This window comes from Panthera tigris, chromosome B3 (genome assembly GCF_018350195.1).
Source record: "Panthera tigris isolate Pti1 chromosome B3, P.tigris_Pti1_mat1.1, whole genome shotgun sequence".
NCBI classification, from domain to species: Eukaryota; Metazoa; Chordata; class Mammalia; order Carnivora; family Felidae; genus Panthera; species Panthera tigris.
This window is the reverse complement of record NC_056665.1, coordinates 118,456,391-118,472,993: the sequence shown is the minus strand read 5'-3', so window position 1 is coordinate 118,472,993 and position 16,603 is coordinate 118,456,391. Positions and strand designations below refer to the sequence as shown.

Genomic DNA, 16,603 nt, shown 5'->3' with positions numbered 1-16,603 from the left:
TGTAAAATGTGTTTGGAAGCTATTCCTCCTCTTTTGGAAGAGTTTGAGAAAGGTAGTAAATCTTCCTTCAAAGTTTGGTAGAACTTGTCAGTGAAGCTGATTCTAGACTTTGCTTATTGGGAGGTTTTTTATTTCTGTTTCAAGCTCCTTATTAGTCATTGGTCTATTCATATTTTGTTTCTACGATTCTGTTTTGGAAGATTGTATGTTTCCAGGAATTAATTGACTTTTTCCAGGTTGTACAGCTTGTTGGCGTGTAATTTTTTACAGGAGTCTCTTAGTTAGGATCCTTTGTATTTCTGTGTATCAGTTGTAACTATTCTTTGATCTCTGATTGAGTCCTCTCGTTTTTTCTTGCTTAGTCTGCTTAGGGTTTGTGGATTTTATCTTTTCAAAGAACCCTACTCTTGAGGTGCCTGGGTGGCCCAGTCCATTAAGCATCCGACTCTTGATCTCAGGGTCATGAGTTCAAGCCCATGTCAGGCTGTGCACTGGGCATGAAGCCCACTTAAAAAAAAACAAAAAACAAAAAAACACCAACTTAGTTTCATTGATTTTTTTTTTTTTTTTAATATCTTTTGTCTCTATTTCTACTCTGATCTACCTTCTAATCTGGGGCCTTGTTCTTTTTCTAGAAAGTTCCTTTAGGTATATTGTCAGTCTGAGATTTTGTTTCTTTGGGTAGACCTGTATTGCTGTGAACTTCCCTCTTAGAACTGCTTTTGCTACATTGCATATCTTTTGGTATGTCATATTTCTGTTTTGTCTATAGGTATTTACTTCTCCTTTGATTGGATTACTCATTGGTTGTTCAATAGCACATTTAAACTTTTTGTGGTTTTTCCTGTTTTCTTGTAATTTATAGTTTCATATCATTGTGGTCAGAAAAGATGCTTGATAGGATTTCAGTTTTCTTTAATTTATTGAGACTTGGTTTTTTGGCCTAACGTGATTTATTCTGGAGAATGTTTTATGTACACTTAAGAATGTGTATTCTGCTTTAAGATTTTTTTTTAATGTTTATTTTTGACAGCGAGAGGGGAAGGCGCAGAGAGAAAGGGAGATGCAGAATCTGAAGCAGGCTCCAGGCTCTGAGCTGTCAGCAGAGTCCAACACAGGGCTCAACCTCACAAACCGTGAGATCATGACCTGAGCCCAAGTCAGATGCTTAATCAACTGAGCCACCCAGCCACCTCTGTATTCTGCTTTTAGATGGAATATTCTGAATATATTAAGTCTCTGTGGTCTAATGTGTTAAGCCCAATGTTTCTGTATTGATTTTTTTGGTCTGGATGACCAATCCATTGATGACAGGATAGTAAAGTCTCCTACTGGAGCACCTGGGTGGCTCAGTCAGTTAAGCATCTGACTCTTGATTTCAGCTCAGGTCACGATCTCAGTTTGTGAGTTCAATCCCCAGGTTAGGCTCTGTGCTGACAGTGTGGAACCTGCTTGAATTCTGTCTCCCGCTCTCTCTGCCCCTCCCTATTGCTTTCACGCTTGCTCTCTCTCAAATAGTTTAAGAAAAAAAAATCTCCTACAATTGCTTTCAGTATCTTCCTTTAGGTACATTAGTATTTGCTTTACGTATTTGGTGTTCTACATTGTGTGCACGTGTATTTATAAATGTTCTCTTTTCTTCCTAGATTGACCTTTCTATCCTATGTAATGCCCTTGTCTTTTATTACAGCCTTTGTTTTCAAGTCGATTTTGTCTGATAGGAGTATATAGCTTATCTGGTTTTCTTTTCATTTCCATGGAATATCTTTTTCTGTCCCTTCCAATTCCAGCCTGGGTTGTGTCCTACTGAAGTGTCTCTTGTAAGCAGTATATAGATGTGTGGTTTTTTTAATCCACCCACTCTGTCATTTGGCTAATTTAGTCCATTTTCATTGTTTCTTGTAGGCAGTATGTAGATGTGTGGTTTTTTAATCCACGCACTCTGTCATTTGGCTAATTTAGTCCATTTTCATTTAAAGTAATTATAGGTAAGTACACACCTTACTGCCATTTTGTTCATTATTTTCTGGCTGTTTCTGTAGTTTTTGGTTCTTCTTTCTTTCTTCCCTGGTGGTTTGATGGCTTTCTGGTGTTCTGTTTAAATTCCTTTCTCATTTTCTTGTGTGTATTTACTGTGTTTTTCCCTTGTGGTTACCATGAGGTTCACATAAAATATGCTATGTAAATTAGTAGTCTGTTTCAAGTTGACAGCAACTTAAGAGTTCTAAAATTAACAAGCGAAATGGATGAGACAGCCCCTTAGCAATTTTTCTTAGTAATAAAAAGTCTTTTCAACCAAATCATAATAGTCTTCCTTTGGGGTTTTTTCTTGGCTTGATTGATATGCCCTTCTCACACTGAATTTATCTGTCATTCATTATTTGGGCTCCACAGGCCCATTAAGCAGAGGAGAAAAAGAGACTAGAGAATTGTAATGTAAAGCAAATTTATTAAATCTTGAAACTATGTGATGGTCTTAGGAAAAGATGTTCATTTTTCATCACCGTAATCTCCCGAAGAGGAGCGCTCATTTGCTTGCAAAGGCCATAATCTGTTCCTGGAGAAAAATGAAACAGACACTGTAAAGCATGGAGGCAAGTGAAGAAAATAGTTTAAAATATTTTTTTAAAAATTTTATATATAAATCTCCAAAGTGATTAAAGCAAAACATTGGCAGAAGTCCCAGACAGATACTCCTCCCAAGAGTCCCTCCAAAGTGTCTTTTAATAGAAGTTTCTCAGGAAAGCAGCTGGCCAAGCAGCAAAAGGAGTTTAAAACATCTTTAAAACTTTAAAAGTTCCTATTCACGATTTTTCCTCATATGAAGTTACTGCTTACATGTGGGCTCTAGCACCAAGCCCAGCAAGGACTTTTTTGCTCATAACCAATGGGGAAGGTATTCAGAAAAAAATTCAAAGAAATTCAGAATAATTGGCAAAGTCCTCCTCAGTGAGCAGGACTCGTGGAGAGCCATGAGTGACCTTACTTTGAGTGGAGATACTGCATTTGTAGCCTGCAAGCCCCACGTCCTGAGCAGCACAAGTGGAGTGGCACTGGTGGAGTAGAGCCTTTTTAGGAGGTCAGTAGCAGCCAGAAGAGCAGTGTTGTGACGCTGTCGATCCGTCTCATAACCTGTGAGATGGCTCATAGAGCCTGGAGGAAAGGTATAAATCCTTAAAGCAATAGTGAAGTTCTTTGCCAGCAAACCAGACACATTGAAGTCTACCATATCCGGCTGCTGAGGGACATTTTGGGGTCCTGACCTTTCCTAACCACATGATCTCTGGATACTTCTCTGAGGTACCTGAACCCTTACCTAAGTCCTTCCCATTGAAGGCTGCAGCACTGAGGTGATGGACCAAGCTGGAGATATCCCCAAAGCCCATGTTGACACCTTGTCCTGCAAGTGGATGGACTCTGTGGGCTGCATCCCTAAAAAGAAAGCAGAGTTCAGACGCGGCCTCCGCAGCAGAGTGCGAAGACGGCAGCCCTGCTGTGTTGTCATCTTACCCAATGAGCGCCAGCCGAGGCCGGACGTATTCAGCAGCATGTCCCAACCCGAGTGGAAATGACATTCGGCTTCTGGCATCCACTCTGGCTACACTTGGGGGCAGCTGGCGAGCTGAGACCTTAGTGGGCTTCAGAAAGGCAACAGCATATTGCAGCATGGCGCCAGCCGAGTCGATGAAGTCGGTGTGGTTAGCATCACTCCACTGAGTAGTGTCAGCCGTAAACAAACGTGAAAATTCACCAGTGATTAACAAGGAATTAAATCAGCAAGGAAATACATTTTATAACTACAGCCAAGAGTTAATAGTACCTCACATGCCAAACTGATCTAGACCGCAGGTGACAGGCCCCCTTAAACAAATACAGAACACAACTTCCCCCAGGTTTTAGGCTCAAGCCAAACTGCTCGTGAGCTGCTCCTGTCTACCTCTGAACTTCACCTTTCACTTCACCTTAACCCTTAAAACCACACACTAGCCACAGCATAGCTCATTCTACAACATCCTCTTGCTTCTGGCATTCCCCACTTTGCTAGAATGTCCTCCTAGTTCACCAGGGTAACCCTCATAGCATCCGGAAGCTGTCACCACTTTTTGTGAACCTCCCTGCAAACCCTCTTCTGTGCTCCAACACCCTATAAATACTTGTACCACTGTTCCCAAACTGTCACTTAAGTATCTTTCTCCCTCACTTGTCTGTGAGCGGGGACTGTGTCTCATTTGTCCATTTCCAGACTCTTCTACATAGAAGGCACATGTAATTGTTGCCAAATGAATGCACTGAAAACGTCTGTGCCAGGAATACACGCTAAATGACCAGAGGAGGGGTAGAGTTCACCATTTACTTCGGAAGGCACTTTAGCCTAAAAGGCTCTGCCCCTTTTACTCCTGTTGCTGCTCCAGAACAGTGAAGCCTAAGTTCTTCAGTGTAAAACTACTGTGAAGTCACTAGTGAAGTAGTAGAGAGTTTGGTAGTTAAAACCACAGGCTCAAGGACCAGCCTGATTTCTGAACCAGCTTTACCGCTAGCTCTATGACCTCGTTAGGCAAGTAACCTAGCTGTAAATGAGCATGATCATAGCACCTACCTCAGTGGTTCACTGCATTAAATACATGCAGGTAATGCTCTTCACCTGCACATGGCACACAGTAAGCACTCAATAAATGTTGCTGATTATTACTATTAGTGAATTTTAGATAAATGTGGTATTGAAGCTCCAAAATTACTAGTGCCAGTATTTTTTTTAATTTTTTAATGTTTATTTTTGAGAGAGAGGATGAGTGGGGGAGGGGTAAAGAGACGGGGAAGACAGAATCTGAAGCAGGCTCCAGGCTCCGAGCTGTCAGCACAGAGCCCGATGTGGGGCTTGAACCCACGAACCTTGAGCCAAAGTCAGACGCTTAATCGACTGAGCCACCAAATTACCCCACTGGTGTCAATACTATTAAAGGCTTTATGTATCTGCTCCAGAATAATCATTACCATTTGTTGAGCACTTACAACGTACTAGGTATGTTCTAAGCATTTTACATAAATTCTCTCATTTTTAAAAAAAAAATTTTTTTTTTAACATTTATTTATTTTTGAGACAGAGAGAGAGAGCATGAACAGGGAGGGTCAGAGAAAGAGGGAGACACAGAATCCGAAACAGGCTCCAGGCTCCGAGCTGTCAGCACAGAGCCCGATGCGGGGCTCGAACCTACAGACTGTGAGATCATGACCTGAGCCGAAGTCGGACGCTTAACCGACTGAGCCACCCAGGCGCCCCAAATTCTCTCATTTTTTAAGTCTTTAGACTTTTGGGGTACCTGGTGGCTCAGTCGAGCATCTGGCTATTTTTTTTGGCTCAGGTCACGATCTCATGGTTTGTAGGATCAAGCCCTGCATCAGGCTTCAATCTCTTTCACACACACGCACTCTCAAAAATAAACTAAAACAGTCTTTAGACTTTTTATTATTATTAAACTCTGAGAGGCTGGTGATACTGTTTCCCTTTTCTAGGAGATTAACAGAACCATAACAGTATTGAATCCATGTCTGTCTACAAAACTTTTAAGTTTATATTTATTTTGAAAGAGAGCATGTGTGAGAGAGAGCACACATGTGAGTGGGGGAGGGGCAGAGAGAGAGAGAGAGAAAGAAAGAAAGAATCCCAAGCAGGCTCCACACTGTCAGCACAGAGCCCCACGTGGGGCTCAAACCCATGGAACTGTGAGATCTTAACCTGAGCTGAAATTAAGAGTCAAGACCCTTAACCGACTGAGCCACCCAGGTGCCTCTACAAAACTTAGCTCCCTGCTGAAATGTGCTCAGCTCCTCTCCAGAACACTCCTAATGAATCAGGCTTCCAAAGTTCATAGCTATTCAAAACTAGCCAAATATTACAGCTTCAAAAAAAAAGGCCAATGCTAACTACTGCCCAGGCAGCTGTTTCAGTCAGCACAACAGCCCACAACCACAAAAAAGCACAGAAGTTATTAATTTCCATTGTTTTTCATTTCCCAGAATGCCCTCCTCTTCACATAACCCACTTACAAAGGGGCAGCTGGTTGGTTATTCCTTTTTCCTTCATCAAAACACCTTTCTGTATCTACCACCCTGCAACACGTCATCAGCTGGACAAATTCATACTCACAAAGGCAGAGTTAATGGCATCCACAAACTTTTCTTCATCCATGCTCACCAGTTCTGCTGCGTGTTCATGGGATGTGGACCAAACCAAGGAACTCAAGGTGTCTGAGAGCTGTGTCAAAAGAACACCAATGCTAAGGGCTAAAACTTCTGTTCTTGGGAGCTCTCAAGCACAAAGGAAGTAAAGTTAGCTTGGGCATATTCCCTAGAAAGCAGAAAAAGGTTGAGAGAAAGTGAAGCCCTAAAAGAGGAAGGCTGGGCATGTTTAAGCAGAGTAGCCAGAAGGACTTCTTACCGGGAGCAGAGCAATGGGCCCAGAGGGAAGAAATCTCTGCCAGGCTACATTGTTTTCTGTGGCCTACAATTGAAAGAAAAGAGTTCTCACGAGAGGTACTCAGTACCCATCAAACACGAGCAGGGTCCCCAGATGGTGGGCTCAGGACTTTACCTCCGATAAATGCAAAGTAGCTACAACAGCAGACTGATCATAGTTCCAGCTGACGTTCTGAATCCCAGCAGCCTGCCGCACTCCTGAGTTGTGACCGTCTGCACCAATCTGCACGGAAACAAGAGCCTGTTAAGCCTTATAACTTCTGAATACATGAAACTGTTCCAGAGGTTTGTTTCTGTCTCCTTAAGTTTTCTCTAGGTCCACCTGTTCTCAAAGCCCATCTGTAGCAGACAACTTGTTACCACGCTTGCCTCACAGCCCCTGGAGGGGTAGCCTTACCTAGGTGACCCCAGTCTCAGCTAATGGACCAAAGCTGGACATGTCCTCCATGAGGTACTAGCCAGAGGTTAGCTTGGCCAAATTCTCCTGATGTTTGAACTAGAAATCAATAAGGCAAGCACTGGAGCTGAACACTCCTGTTGTAAGGTTAGGAATGGATGTCAAGTAAAAGAGGAAGCTGGCAAACAAAAAAAAAGGGGGGGAATACAATGAGATGGATTGACTACAGGACTCCTGTGAGGGGAAAAAAGAACCTCAATTTCCGGTTTTTGTCCCTGTGAGGCCAGGTTTCTTTTATTTCCAGACCTAAGATGGTCTAGGAGACTGCTTCCTATACAGGATTTACAACGACACCATATTAACTTGAGTTGGCCTAGGTGGGTACTGGTCCTTATAACCAAAAGCTCTGCCAAAAATTAACTTCAACTATAGCTTAGATCTAAAAACTAAAGGCCTTAGAGTTTAGAATAAGCTATGGCTATGCAAGACCCCTGGCAAAATAAGAATTTTCAACTACCAACAATTTAGTCTGGAGGGTGCTGCCATCACCTAGGGTAATATGAACCCAAGGGCTGGAGTCTGTCATGGGAAATGGATAAGGCCAGGTATAGCCGACTGCTTTGCTCCTGTAGAGAACCGTCACACGGTCTAGGAGGTCAGAAGAGAGAAAACAAAACATTAGAAAGGCAGTCCACACGGCTGAGAAAAAAGCCCTAACTAGATCTAAAGCGAGCTCTCAAGACAGCTGTCTCTTATCATTTACCCCTAAGCAAGAAAAGATCTAACAAATAACTCCTATAATTAATGCTATGGTCTGAGAGCTGATAAATGACAAAAGTCACAGGGATGAATCAGTGTCAAAAAAAATCAACTCTCACTGAGTTACCAGCCTGCACCAGGGATTCTTTCTTCTCATCTCCACACTCACTGCTCTTGTAGTTTCCCTCTGTGCCTAAGCGAATCCACATGTGCTTTCGGAATAAACAGGGTGGGAATCCCATGGGCCCAGGTAAGTTCTAGATTTCATAAGATTTTTCTTGCCATTGGAAATCGTTTTACTTTTCTGATCATAAAAATGATACACCTACTGGAAGTCTGAACAACAAAGATTTAAAAGGGAGGGAAAAATCACCCTTAATCATATCATTCAGAGGCAACTACAGTTAAAGCTTTGCCATCTAGCTTTCCAGGTGATTTCCTATGCATATAGACACAGTGCACATGTAGGATATGACACATACTTTTTCCACCAATATATTACGGAACATGTTTCTAAGTGACCAAATATTAGGTCTAAGTTATCTTTTTTTTTTTAATTTTTTATTATTTTTTTAATGTTTGTTTATTTTTGAGACAGAGAGAGACAAGAGCATGAACGGGGGAGGGTCAGAGAGAGGGAGACACAGAATCGGAAGCAGGCTCCAGGCTCCGAGCTGTTAGCACAGAGCCTGACGCGGGGCTCGAACTCATGGACTGTGAGATCGTGACCTGAGCCGAAGTCGGACGCTTAACCGACTGAGCCACCCAGGCGCCCCAGGTCTAAGTTATCTTTAAAAGCTGCACATAGGTGGGGCGCCTGGCTGGCTCAGTCGGTAAAGCATGAAATTACTTAAAATTTTGGGGGCGCCTGGGTGGCTCAAACAGTTAAACGTCTGACTCCTGATTTTGGTTTGGGTCATGATCTTGTGGTTCATGGGTTCAGGCCCCACACTGGGCTTCACACTGCTGACAGTATGGAGCCTGCTTGGGATTCTCTCTCCTCCTCTCTCTGCCCCTCCCCTGCTCACTCTGGTACTCTCTCAAAATAAATTAAAAAAGGGCACTTGGGTGGCTCAGTCGGTTAAGTGTCCAACTCTTGGTTTTGGCTCAGATCATGATCTCATGATTTTGTGAGTTGGAGCTCTGCATCAGGCTCTGCACTGACAGCACAGAGCCTGCTTGGAATTCTTTCTATCCCCCCACCTCTCTCTCTGCCCCTCCCCATCTCGTGCTCACTCTCTCTCTCTAAATAAATAAATAAACATAAAAAAAATTAAATAAACTTAAAAAAAATCTTTAAAAAAGTTGCACATAAGTTGATTACATGGGTAAGTTATTATCCCATATCAGAAAGCTAGAACTCTGAGATATTTGCAAACTATGTATCTGATAAGGAATTCATGTTCAGAATATATAAAAAACTCTTGTAACTGAAAAAGAAAGACAATCCAGTGTTTTTTTTTGTTTTTTTTTTTAATGTTTATTTATATTTATAGAGAGAGAGTGCACAAGCAGGGGAGGGGCAGAGAGAGGAGGGAGAGAATCCCAAGCAGGCTCCTGACTATCAGCGTAGAGACTAACAGTGGGGCTCGATCTCACAAACCATGAGACCATGACCTGAGCCGAAATCAAGAGTCAGATGTTCAACCGACTGAGCCACCCAGGCACCCTGACAATCCAGTTTTTATATGGGCAAAAGATTTTGAATAGTCATTTCTCCAAATGGCCAATAAGCAGAGGAAAAGATGGGAAATACAATCAAAACTACAATGAGATACCATTTCAGTCACTAAGATGGCTATAATAAAAAAAAAAAAAAAACATAATAAAAGTGAAAAGTAAGTGTTGGTAAGGATGTGGAGATACTAGAACCCTTATATATCATTGGTGGGAAAGGGAAATGGTATAGCCTCTTTGAAAAAGTTTAGTAGTTTCTGAAAATGTTAAACACAGAATTATTATATGACCCAGCAAGTCTACTCCTAAGTATCTACCCAGAAACCTATGTCCACGCAAAAACTTGTACACAAGTGTTCATAGCATTATTCACAATTGCCAAAAAGTGGAAACAATCCAAATGTCCATTAACTCATGAATGAATAAATGAAATGTGGTATATCCACATGATGGAATACTACTTGGCAATAAAAAAGAATGGAATACTAACAGGGCTGCAACATGAATGAATCTCAAAGATATGTTCAGTGCGAGAAGTAGACACAAAAGGATACATATGTCCTGTATGATTCTATCTATATGAAATGTCCAGAATAGACAAATCCCGAGAGGCAGAAAAGTAGATCAATGGTGCCAGGGGCTGGGGTTGGGAATGGATGTAAATGGACATAAGGTTTCCTTTTGAGGTGACAGAAATGTTCTAAAATGATATTGTGATGGTGGCATAACTCTATAGTTACGCTAAAAATCACTGAATTGTACACTTAAAATGGGTGAATTCTATGGTATGTAAATTATACCGGAGTAAAACTGTTTAAAAAAAAAAAAGAAAGAAAGAAAAGAAAAACCCGGGGCACCTGGGTGGCTTAGGTCATGATCCTGTGGTTCCTGAGTTTGAGCCCCGTGTCGGGCTCAATGCCTGCTTCAGATTCTGTGTGTCTCTTTCTCTGCCCCTCACCTGCTCACACACTCCCTCTCTCTCCCTCCCTCCAAAGTAAATAAACATTAAAAAAAAACTAAAAAATTAAAAAAAAAAAAAAAAGAAAAGAGAAGAACAACCCTAAAATACCCATCAGAGGATTTCTTTATGGTGGATGTTCAGTCTCTGTAAAAGGCGTCCTTTTTTCCAGTAAGTCCTCTGATACTTCTAAAGTAGTTCACCTTCCAGAGTAAAAGGAAGATGTAAGAAGTGGGTGCCTCACCCGACACAGCCTCCAGCTGCTTAGTGAGAGCGCACATTATGACATCATTCTCCACTATATAGCCCATGTCGTCCAGATTATCCTTATCGAACATTATCAGGGCCTCTGAGCAGGCATCCCACACCTGGAAAACACAAAGGGAAACTTGTATTATAACCCAAGGAAAAGAAAGCATTACTCCAGTCAGAAACTACTGCTTTCCCAAGTGACAGAACCAGAAAAATCACAATGTCAGTCCCTCTGGCAGGAGACAGAAGGTAAGAAGAAAATTCTCTCGAGAATGCTTCCCCCGACTCCTTAGACTGAGTGGGAACTTCGATTCTTCCCACTTTCACAGAAAATACGGAGAATATGGACTTCAATATCTTAACCCAAGACAACCAAGATATCTTGCCAAAAGTGATAAAGAAGGCACCTGCATTCGCCGAAAGGCTCTGTATCTCATGTTGCAGATGTGGTCCCAGGCACCAAAACCTACAAAAGAAAGGATCTATATATAGGCCAGAGCAACCTTGTGGGACCACACCCTTCCTAGGCTCTCCTTGTCTTTCTAACCTCTGAAGTAAGAGGTTGTTTTCAGTGTTCTCCAATGACAAACTGGAAAATACTTGCCATTTCTTCCTGTTTGATGCCAGGAGTTAAGCTACTCTGCTCCCCAGTTCAGATTATATAGCATGAAAAAAGGCACAGCTTTCATAATCAAAAAGTCAAATCACATTAAAGTTAGGGGAAAGGGGGGTGCCTGGGTGGCTCGGTCGGTTAAGCATCCAACTTCAGCTCAGGTCATGATCTCATTGTTCGGGAGTTCGATCCCCACATTGGGCTCTGCATTGGTGGTGTGGAGCCTGCTTGGAATTCTCTCTCTCTACCCCACTCTCCTCTCTGCCCCTTTCTCACTTACACTCTCTCAAAATAAATAAGTAAACTTAAAAAAAAAGGGGGGGGGGATAAAAAAGGAAACCAAACCCACATTGTTTTTCACCATCCTACAGAAGTTAAACTCTGAATAAAGACTATTTTGGGGGGGCAACTGGCTCACTCAGGGCGCGTGACTCTTGATCATGGGGTTATGAGTTCGAGCCCCACAATGAGCGTAGAGATTCCTTAAAAGTAATATCTTAAAAAAAAAAAAAGACTTTTTCTTTATTGAGCACCTACTTATGTGCCCAACACAATTCTAGGTACTGAGCATAAACTGTGAAACCAAACAAAGTTCCTGCCCTTCTGCAACTAACATTCTGGCTAGAGACACAGACGGTAAAAAATACGTAATATATTGTCAGGTAGTACTAAGTGTTATGAAGAAAAAGCAGTGTAAGAGGCTAAAGAATGATGGAAGAGTCTAATTTTTGACAGGGTGGTTCTAGATAGGATAGCCTGAGGGAGTAACATTTGGCAGAAACCTAAAGACGGCTTTCTAATGGGTTCCATGTGCACACATTCCATCTATACTCCAAAAGCATCTAGCATGCAAACTCCCTAGCTCCCCAGAGGGCTGACTCTGGGAGTGAAGAGGGTGCTCCTACCAGAAGTGAATGGTCATAATTAGTTCATATAGTTTCAATTCCATCAATTCATAATGACCCAACATCACAAAGGAAGCCTACATGATGGACCCACAGGTCCCAAGGAGGTCTTTCTCAGACTAGGTACACTTTTAACAGTGTCAGGGGTCCTCATCTTCAACGATGAACTAGATAACCTACACCATCCCCCCCCCCCCCCCCGCCCCCACAATGAGCTCCCTCCTCACCAGATGCTCTGGAGACTCTGCCCTACAAGGCACACTGGAAAGCCAAGAGAAACAAGAGACCGGTTCTATGAAACATCTACTCACTACTGAGAAGGGTTGCAGAGCCGGGGGAAATGGAGCTGACTCTGTTGCTGTAAGTTTCTGGCAATTTCTCCCATACTTTTTTTGGACCTGCTTCTAGCAACAGGATTTTCTTGTCACAAAAATGAGTATCATGTCCTAAAAAAAAAAAAAAAAAAAAAAAAATCAACATTTTACATCATATCAGGATTTCTTCCTTTTCTTGTTTCCAAGAGAAACAACAGATTAACTAATTCATTCGCTCTTAGAATACATATTTCTCACAGGGCACACAAAAAGGAAACACCACACAGAATCCTAAGCAAGAACACATACCACTATTTCAGCCATCTGAACTACCCGGCCCATGACTTTAAGGTTTCTCTAGACAGTCCAACACCTGCCATTTGCACAGAAACAAATAATGGCAAAATTCATAATGAGCCAGAATTCCTTAGAGAGGAAGAAGCAAAAGAGAAAGGCTGAAGGACTTAGACACCAGATACTCCTAATCTTGAAACTATTTCAGTCACTAAAAATATACAAACGTTGCTCAACAGAAAAATGGAATATTCAACAAGCAACATTTATTGTGGCGTCAAGATTAAATCAAGAATAAAGAATTAGTTTGTAAAAGAAAAGGAGCCCAAAAAATACATCAACTGGGCCTCCAACTCTGGTCCTCAAACATCTATATAGGGAAGTAAAAAGGGATTTTGTTACTGGGCAACTGCAGCACAGATACAGTCCCGCCACAATATCCCAGAGAAAGACATGGAAACAGGAAGCAGGGAGTTGCTGCGGCCAAAAAAGGAAAGGAAAAAAAAATGTGTTAGGATCACCAGAGAAGAAACACCGGAGATTTTACTCAGTAACGATAAAAACCCCACATTCTCCGGAATCTAAATTAGAAGAGTGGCATTATTGGAACATTCAACTGAGGAGTGTGAAAATCAAGGTCGCTCCAGAGGAATAGGCAGTGAGCAGCACGGAGACACTACCACGTTCACCTGCCCCCCACCTTGCTGCGCTGCTGTTTTGCACTGGAGGTCGAGGGCAGCCACACTCCCCCGAGGACCGCCTTCTGGCCCATCATACCTCTATGCCTTCTAGTAGCTGCTCCACCCCAATGTTCACCGGGCCAACTCTTCCCTCTGGAGCCGGCTCGCTCAAGCCTCACCTCCTCACCTGCTCCCCCAGCAGAGGTCAGCTGCTTGTCCCTCTAGGGAGCTTTCATTTTATTCTTCCTTCTATTATTTACAAATCTTTCTCTTTAGCTAGATCTAAATTCCTTGGGGGCAAGGAACCACTTCTTAGGGCTAATATTCCCAAGCAGCACCTGCCATATCTTCTCAATCCACAAAATATACAATGCACGTTTTTGTTAAATAAGACACAAGGAAACTAACAGAAAAAGTATATTTCCAAACACATTATAAAATAGGTTCAGTATTTTATCTTTTAGCTATTTAAACTAACATTTTTGAAAACTTATTTGGAAAAAAAAAAACACTAGAGAATACAATTTACAAATAACAACGAGAGGAAAATATAGATATTTCAAGACTGAAACAAAAACTAATGTGAGTCTGAAGAAGAATCCAGGAAAAACTGACTTAAGGGGGAAAATGAAGAGCCTACTGAAAATTTTTCACTTTTATTTTATTTTTTATTTTATTTATTTATTTATGTTTTAATTTTTCACTTTTAAAGCAGCTGCCCAAAATTAAGTGGATTCTGAGGGGCACTTGGGTGGCTCAGTTGGTTAAGCGACCAACTCTTGGTTTTGGCTCAGGTCATAATCTCATGGGATCGTTGAGTTTGAGCCTCACGTCGGGCTCCACACTGCTTGGGATTCTCTCCCTCTCCCTCTGCCCCTCCCCTGCTTGTGCTCATGTTCTCTCTCTCTCAAAATAAATACACTTAAGGGGCGCCTGGGTGGCTCAGTCGGTTAAGCGTCTGATTTCAGCTCAGGTCACGATCTCGCGGTCCGTGAGTTCGAGCCCCGCGTCGGGCTCTGGGCTGATGGCTCAGAGCCTGGAGCCTGCTTCCGATTCTGTGTCTCCCTCTCTCTCTGCTCCTCCCCCATTCATGCTCTGTCTCTCTCTCTATCTCAAAAATAAATAAACGTTAAAAAAAAAATTAAAAAAAAATAATAAAATAAATACACTTAAAACGATTAGATTAAGTAGATGTTGAAATAAAAAGGTTGATCGCCACATAAACTACTGACAGTATTCTCTGGAATACAAGCTGTGATAATCAAGGGGAAATATTAGCATGCTTGAGACTTTTCTCAATTTGGTAGGTTACTTGACTCAACAGGAGAAAATGATCCCACACACACCTGCCTGTAAAAGGCTGAGCACCTGCCAGCGTCCCAACTGCTTACAGGAAAAAAGCAGCAGCTTGCTCACTGAATAAACTGCATGAGAGATTTCCAAACCTTCCAGAGCTCCAGCTTTCACCTTTTTAGCACTTACTATTTTCTCTGAGCTTTTTAAGGAAATTAGTTGGTGTGTGAAATTTTTCTTTTGTAAACCTGTGTTTGGTAGTTTTGACTTAACTTAGAGCAGTGATTCTCACAACCTGCTGTATTTGGGCCCTTGACCTTTCTTTTGTAGATCTATACAGAGAATTCTGTACTGTGAATGCTTAAAGTCAGTCCTGACTTTATGAATTTATACTTCTGTGGAAGAGACAGGAAAATAAACAATTACAATACAGAATTCTGTTTAAGGTTGATAAAAGAAAGCCCTGCTGCTCTCCCTCCTTGAGGTGTTGGGAGAGATGGTAAGACAAAGAACAAAATAGGAAGGGAAAAACTTAAATACAAACATTAACACTCAAGGTGTTAGTAAGACTAGAAATTTTTTCAGGTACATATCATACAGAATTCTATGAAAAGTTAAAAGCTAAAGTCACCAATCGCTTCTCGGCCTTTTGGCTAAGATCAAGTGTAAAAGCTAAAGTCACTACAAGATTAAGCTCTTCCCAGTGCTTCTCACTCTCAAAAGTGTGGTCTCCAGGCCTCCACCTCTGCGGGTATTTGTTAAAAATAAAGGTTCCTGGGCTCCGCCTGGATAAACTCAATCAGTCATACTTTAGCCCAATTACCAATAGGTACAACCAAAATGACGGTTAGAAAGCAAAGGTATATACCTGCCAGAAAGTTCTGTGTCTCAAAAAGGCTCTGTATCTCCTAATTACTGACTTTTGAGTGCAAGTTACTTAACCTTTCTGAGTTTTACCTTCCTTATCTGCACAACCTACAATCAAGATTATGAGGATGCAACGTGGGGTCAACTACACGTCAATGAAAAAAGATTGTGAGTGGGGCACCTGGGTGGCTCAGTTGGTTGAGCGTCTTTGGCTCAGATCATGATCTCAGTCTGGGAGTTCAAGCCCTGCATCGGGGCTCTCAGTCTGGGGTTCAAGCCCTGCATCACTGCTCTCAGCACAGAGCCCACTTTGGATCCTCTGTCCCGTGCTCTCTCTGCCCTTCCCCTGCTCACACTGTCTCTTAAAAAAAAAAAAAAAAAAAAGTTAATTAAAAAAAAAAAGATTATGAGGGGTGCCTGCATGGCTCAGTCAGTTAAGCAGCCGGCTTTGTCTCAGCTCATGATCTCATGGTTTGTGAGTTCAAGCACTCCTTCAGGCTCATACTGACAGTATGGAGCCTGGATTGAATTCTCTCTCTCCCTCTCTCTCTTAAAAATAAATAAACTTAAAAAAGATATACATACATAGAAATAAAATGGGGAAAGGTTCTGAATAGGCATTTCTCCAAAGAAGATATACAAACGGCCAATAAGCATATGAAAGGATACTTCAACATCCTCACTCACTAGGGAAATGCAAGTCAAACCAGGAAATACCACTTCACACCCACTAGGAAGATTACAAACAAAAATACAGTATCAAGTGCCGTCCAGGATGTGCACCTTGAAATACCATTGGGCAGCTCTTCAAAACAGTTAGCATGTGATCCAGCAATTCCACTCCTAGAAATAGAACCAAGTAGCCAAAAATATGTTTACACACAAGCTTGTACACAAAATAGCATTATCTGTAATAGTCCAGAAGTGGAAGCAACCCAAATACCCATCAACAAACAAACCGAAGGTAACAAATACATTCACACAATGGAATATTATTCAACCATACAAAGGAAGTACTAGTGGGGCACCTGGGGGGCTCAGTCAAGTGACTCTTGACTTTTGTCATGATCTCCCAGTATGTGGGACACAGCCCCCATCGGGCTCTGCAATGACAGCACGG

General features: G+C 41.9%; 1 protein-coding gene across 3 annotated transcripts in view; it reads right to left on the bottom strand.

Moving 5' to 3' along the window:
• Nucleotides 1–2,429: 2,429 nt before the first annotated feature.
• COQ6 (coenzyme Q6, monooxygenase) overlaps nucleotides 2,430–16,603 on the bottom strand; it is a 15,330-nt gene continuing 1,156 nt past the window's right edge. For 2 of the 3 annotated variants that reach the window (XM_042990085.1, XM_007095083.3), the window contains exons 2-12: nucleotides 12,347–12,481; nucleotides 10,925–10,983; nucleotides 10,510–10,633; nucleotides 7,389–7,519; nucleotides 6,590–6,697; nucleotides 6,437–6,499; nucleotides 6,146–6,253; nucleotides 3,511–3,713; nucleotides 3,317–3,432; nucleotides 2,987–3,153; nucleotides 2,430–2,557 (exon numbers count right to left, since the gene is read on the bottom strand). In XM_042990085.1, the coding sequence (XP_042846019.1) occupies nucleotides 2,528–2,557; nucleotides 2,987–3,153; nucleotides 3,317–3,432; nucleotides 3,511–3,713; nucleotides 6,146–6,253; nucleotides 6,437–6,499; nucleotides 6,590–6,697; nucleotides 7,389–7,519; nucleotides 10,510–10,633; nucleotides 10,925–10,983; nucleotides 12,347–12,481 (1,244 nt within the window). In that variant the 3' untranslated portion in view covers nucleotides 2,430–2,527. The remainder of the gene's footprint in view (nucleotides 2,558–2,986; nucleotides 3,154–3,316; nucleotides 3,433–3,510; nucleotides 3,714–6,145; nucleotides 6,254–6,436; nucleotides 6,500–6,589; nucleotides 6,698–7,388; nucleotides 7,520–10,509; nucleotides 10,634–10,924; nucleotides 10,984–12,346; nucleotides 12,482–16,603) is intronic. The other variant, XM_042990084.1, reaches the window with a different exon arrangement.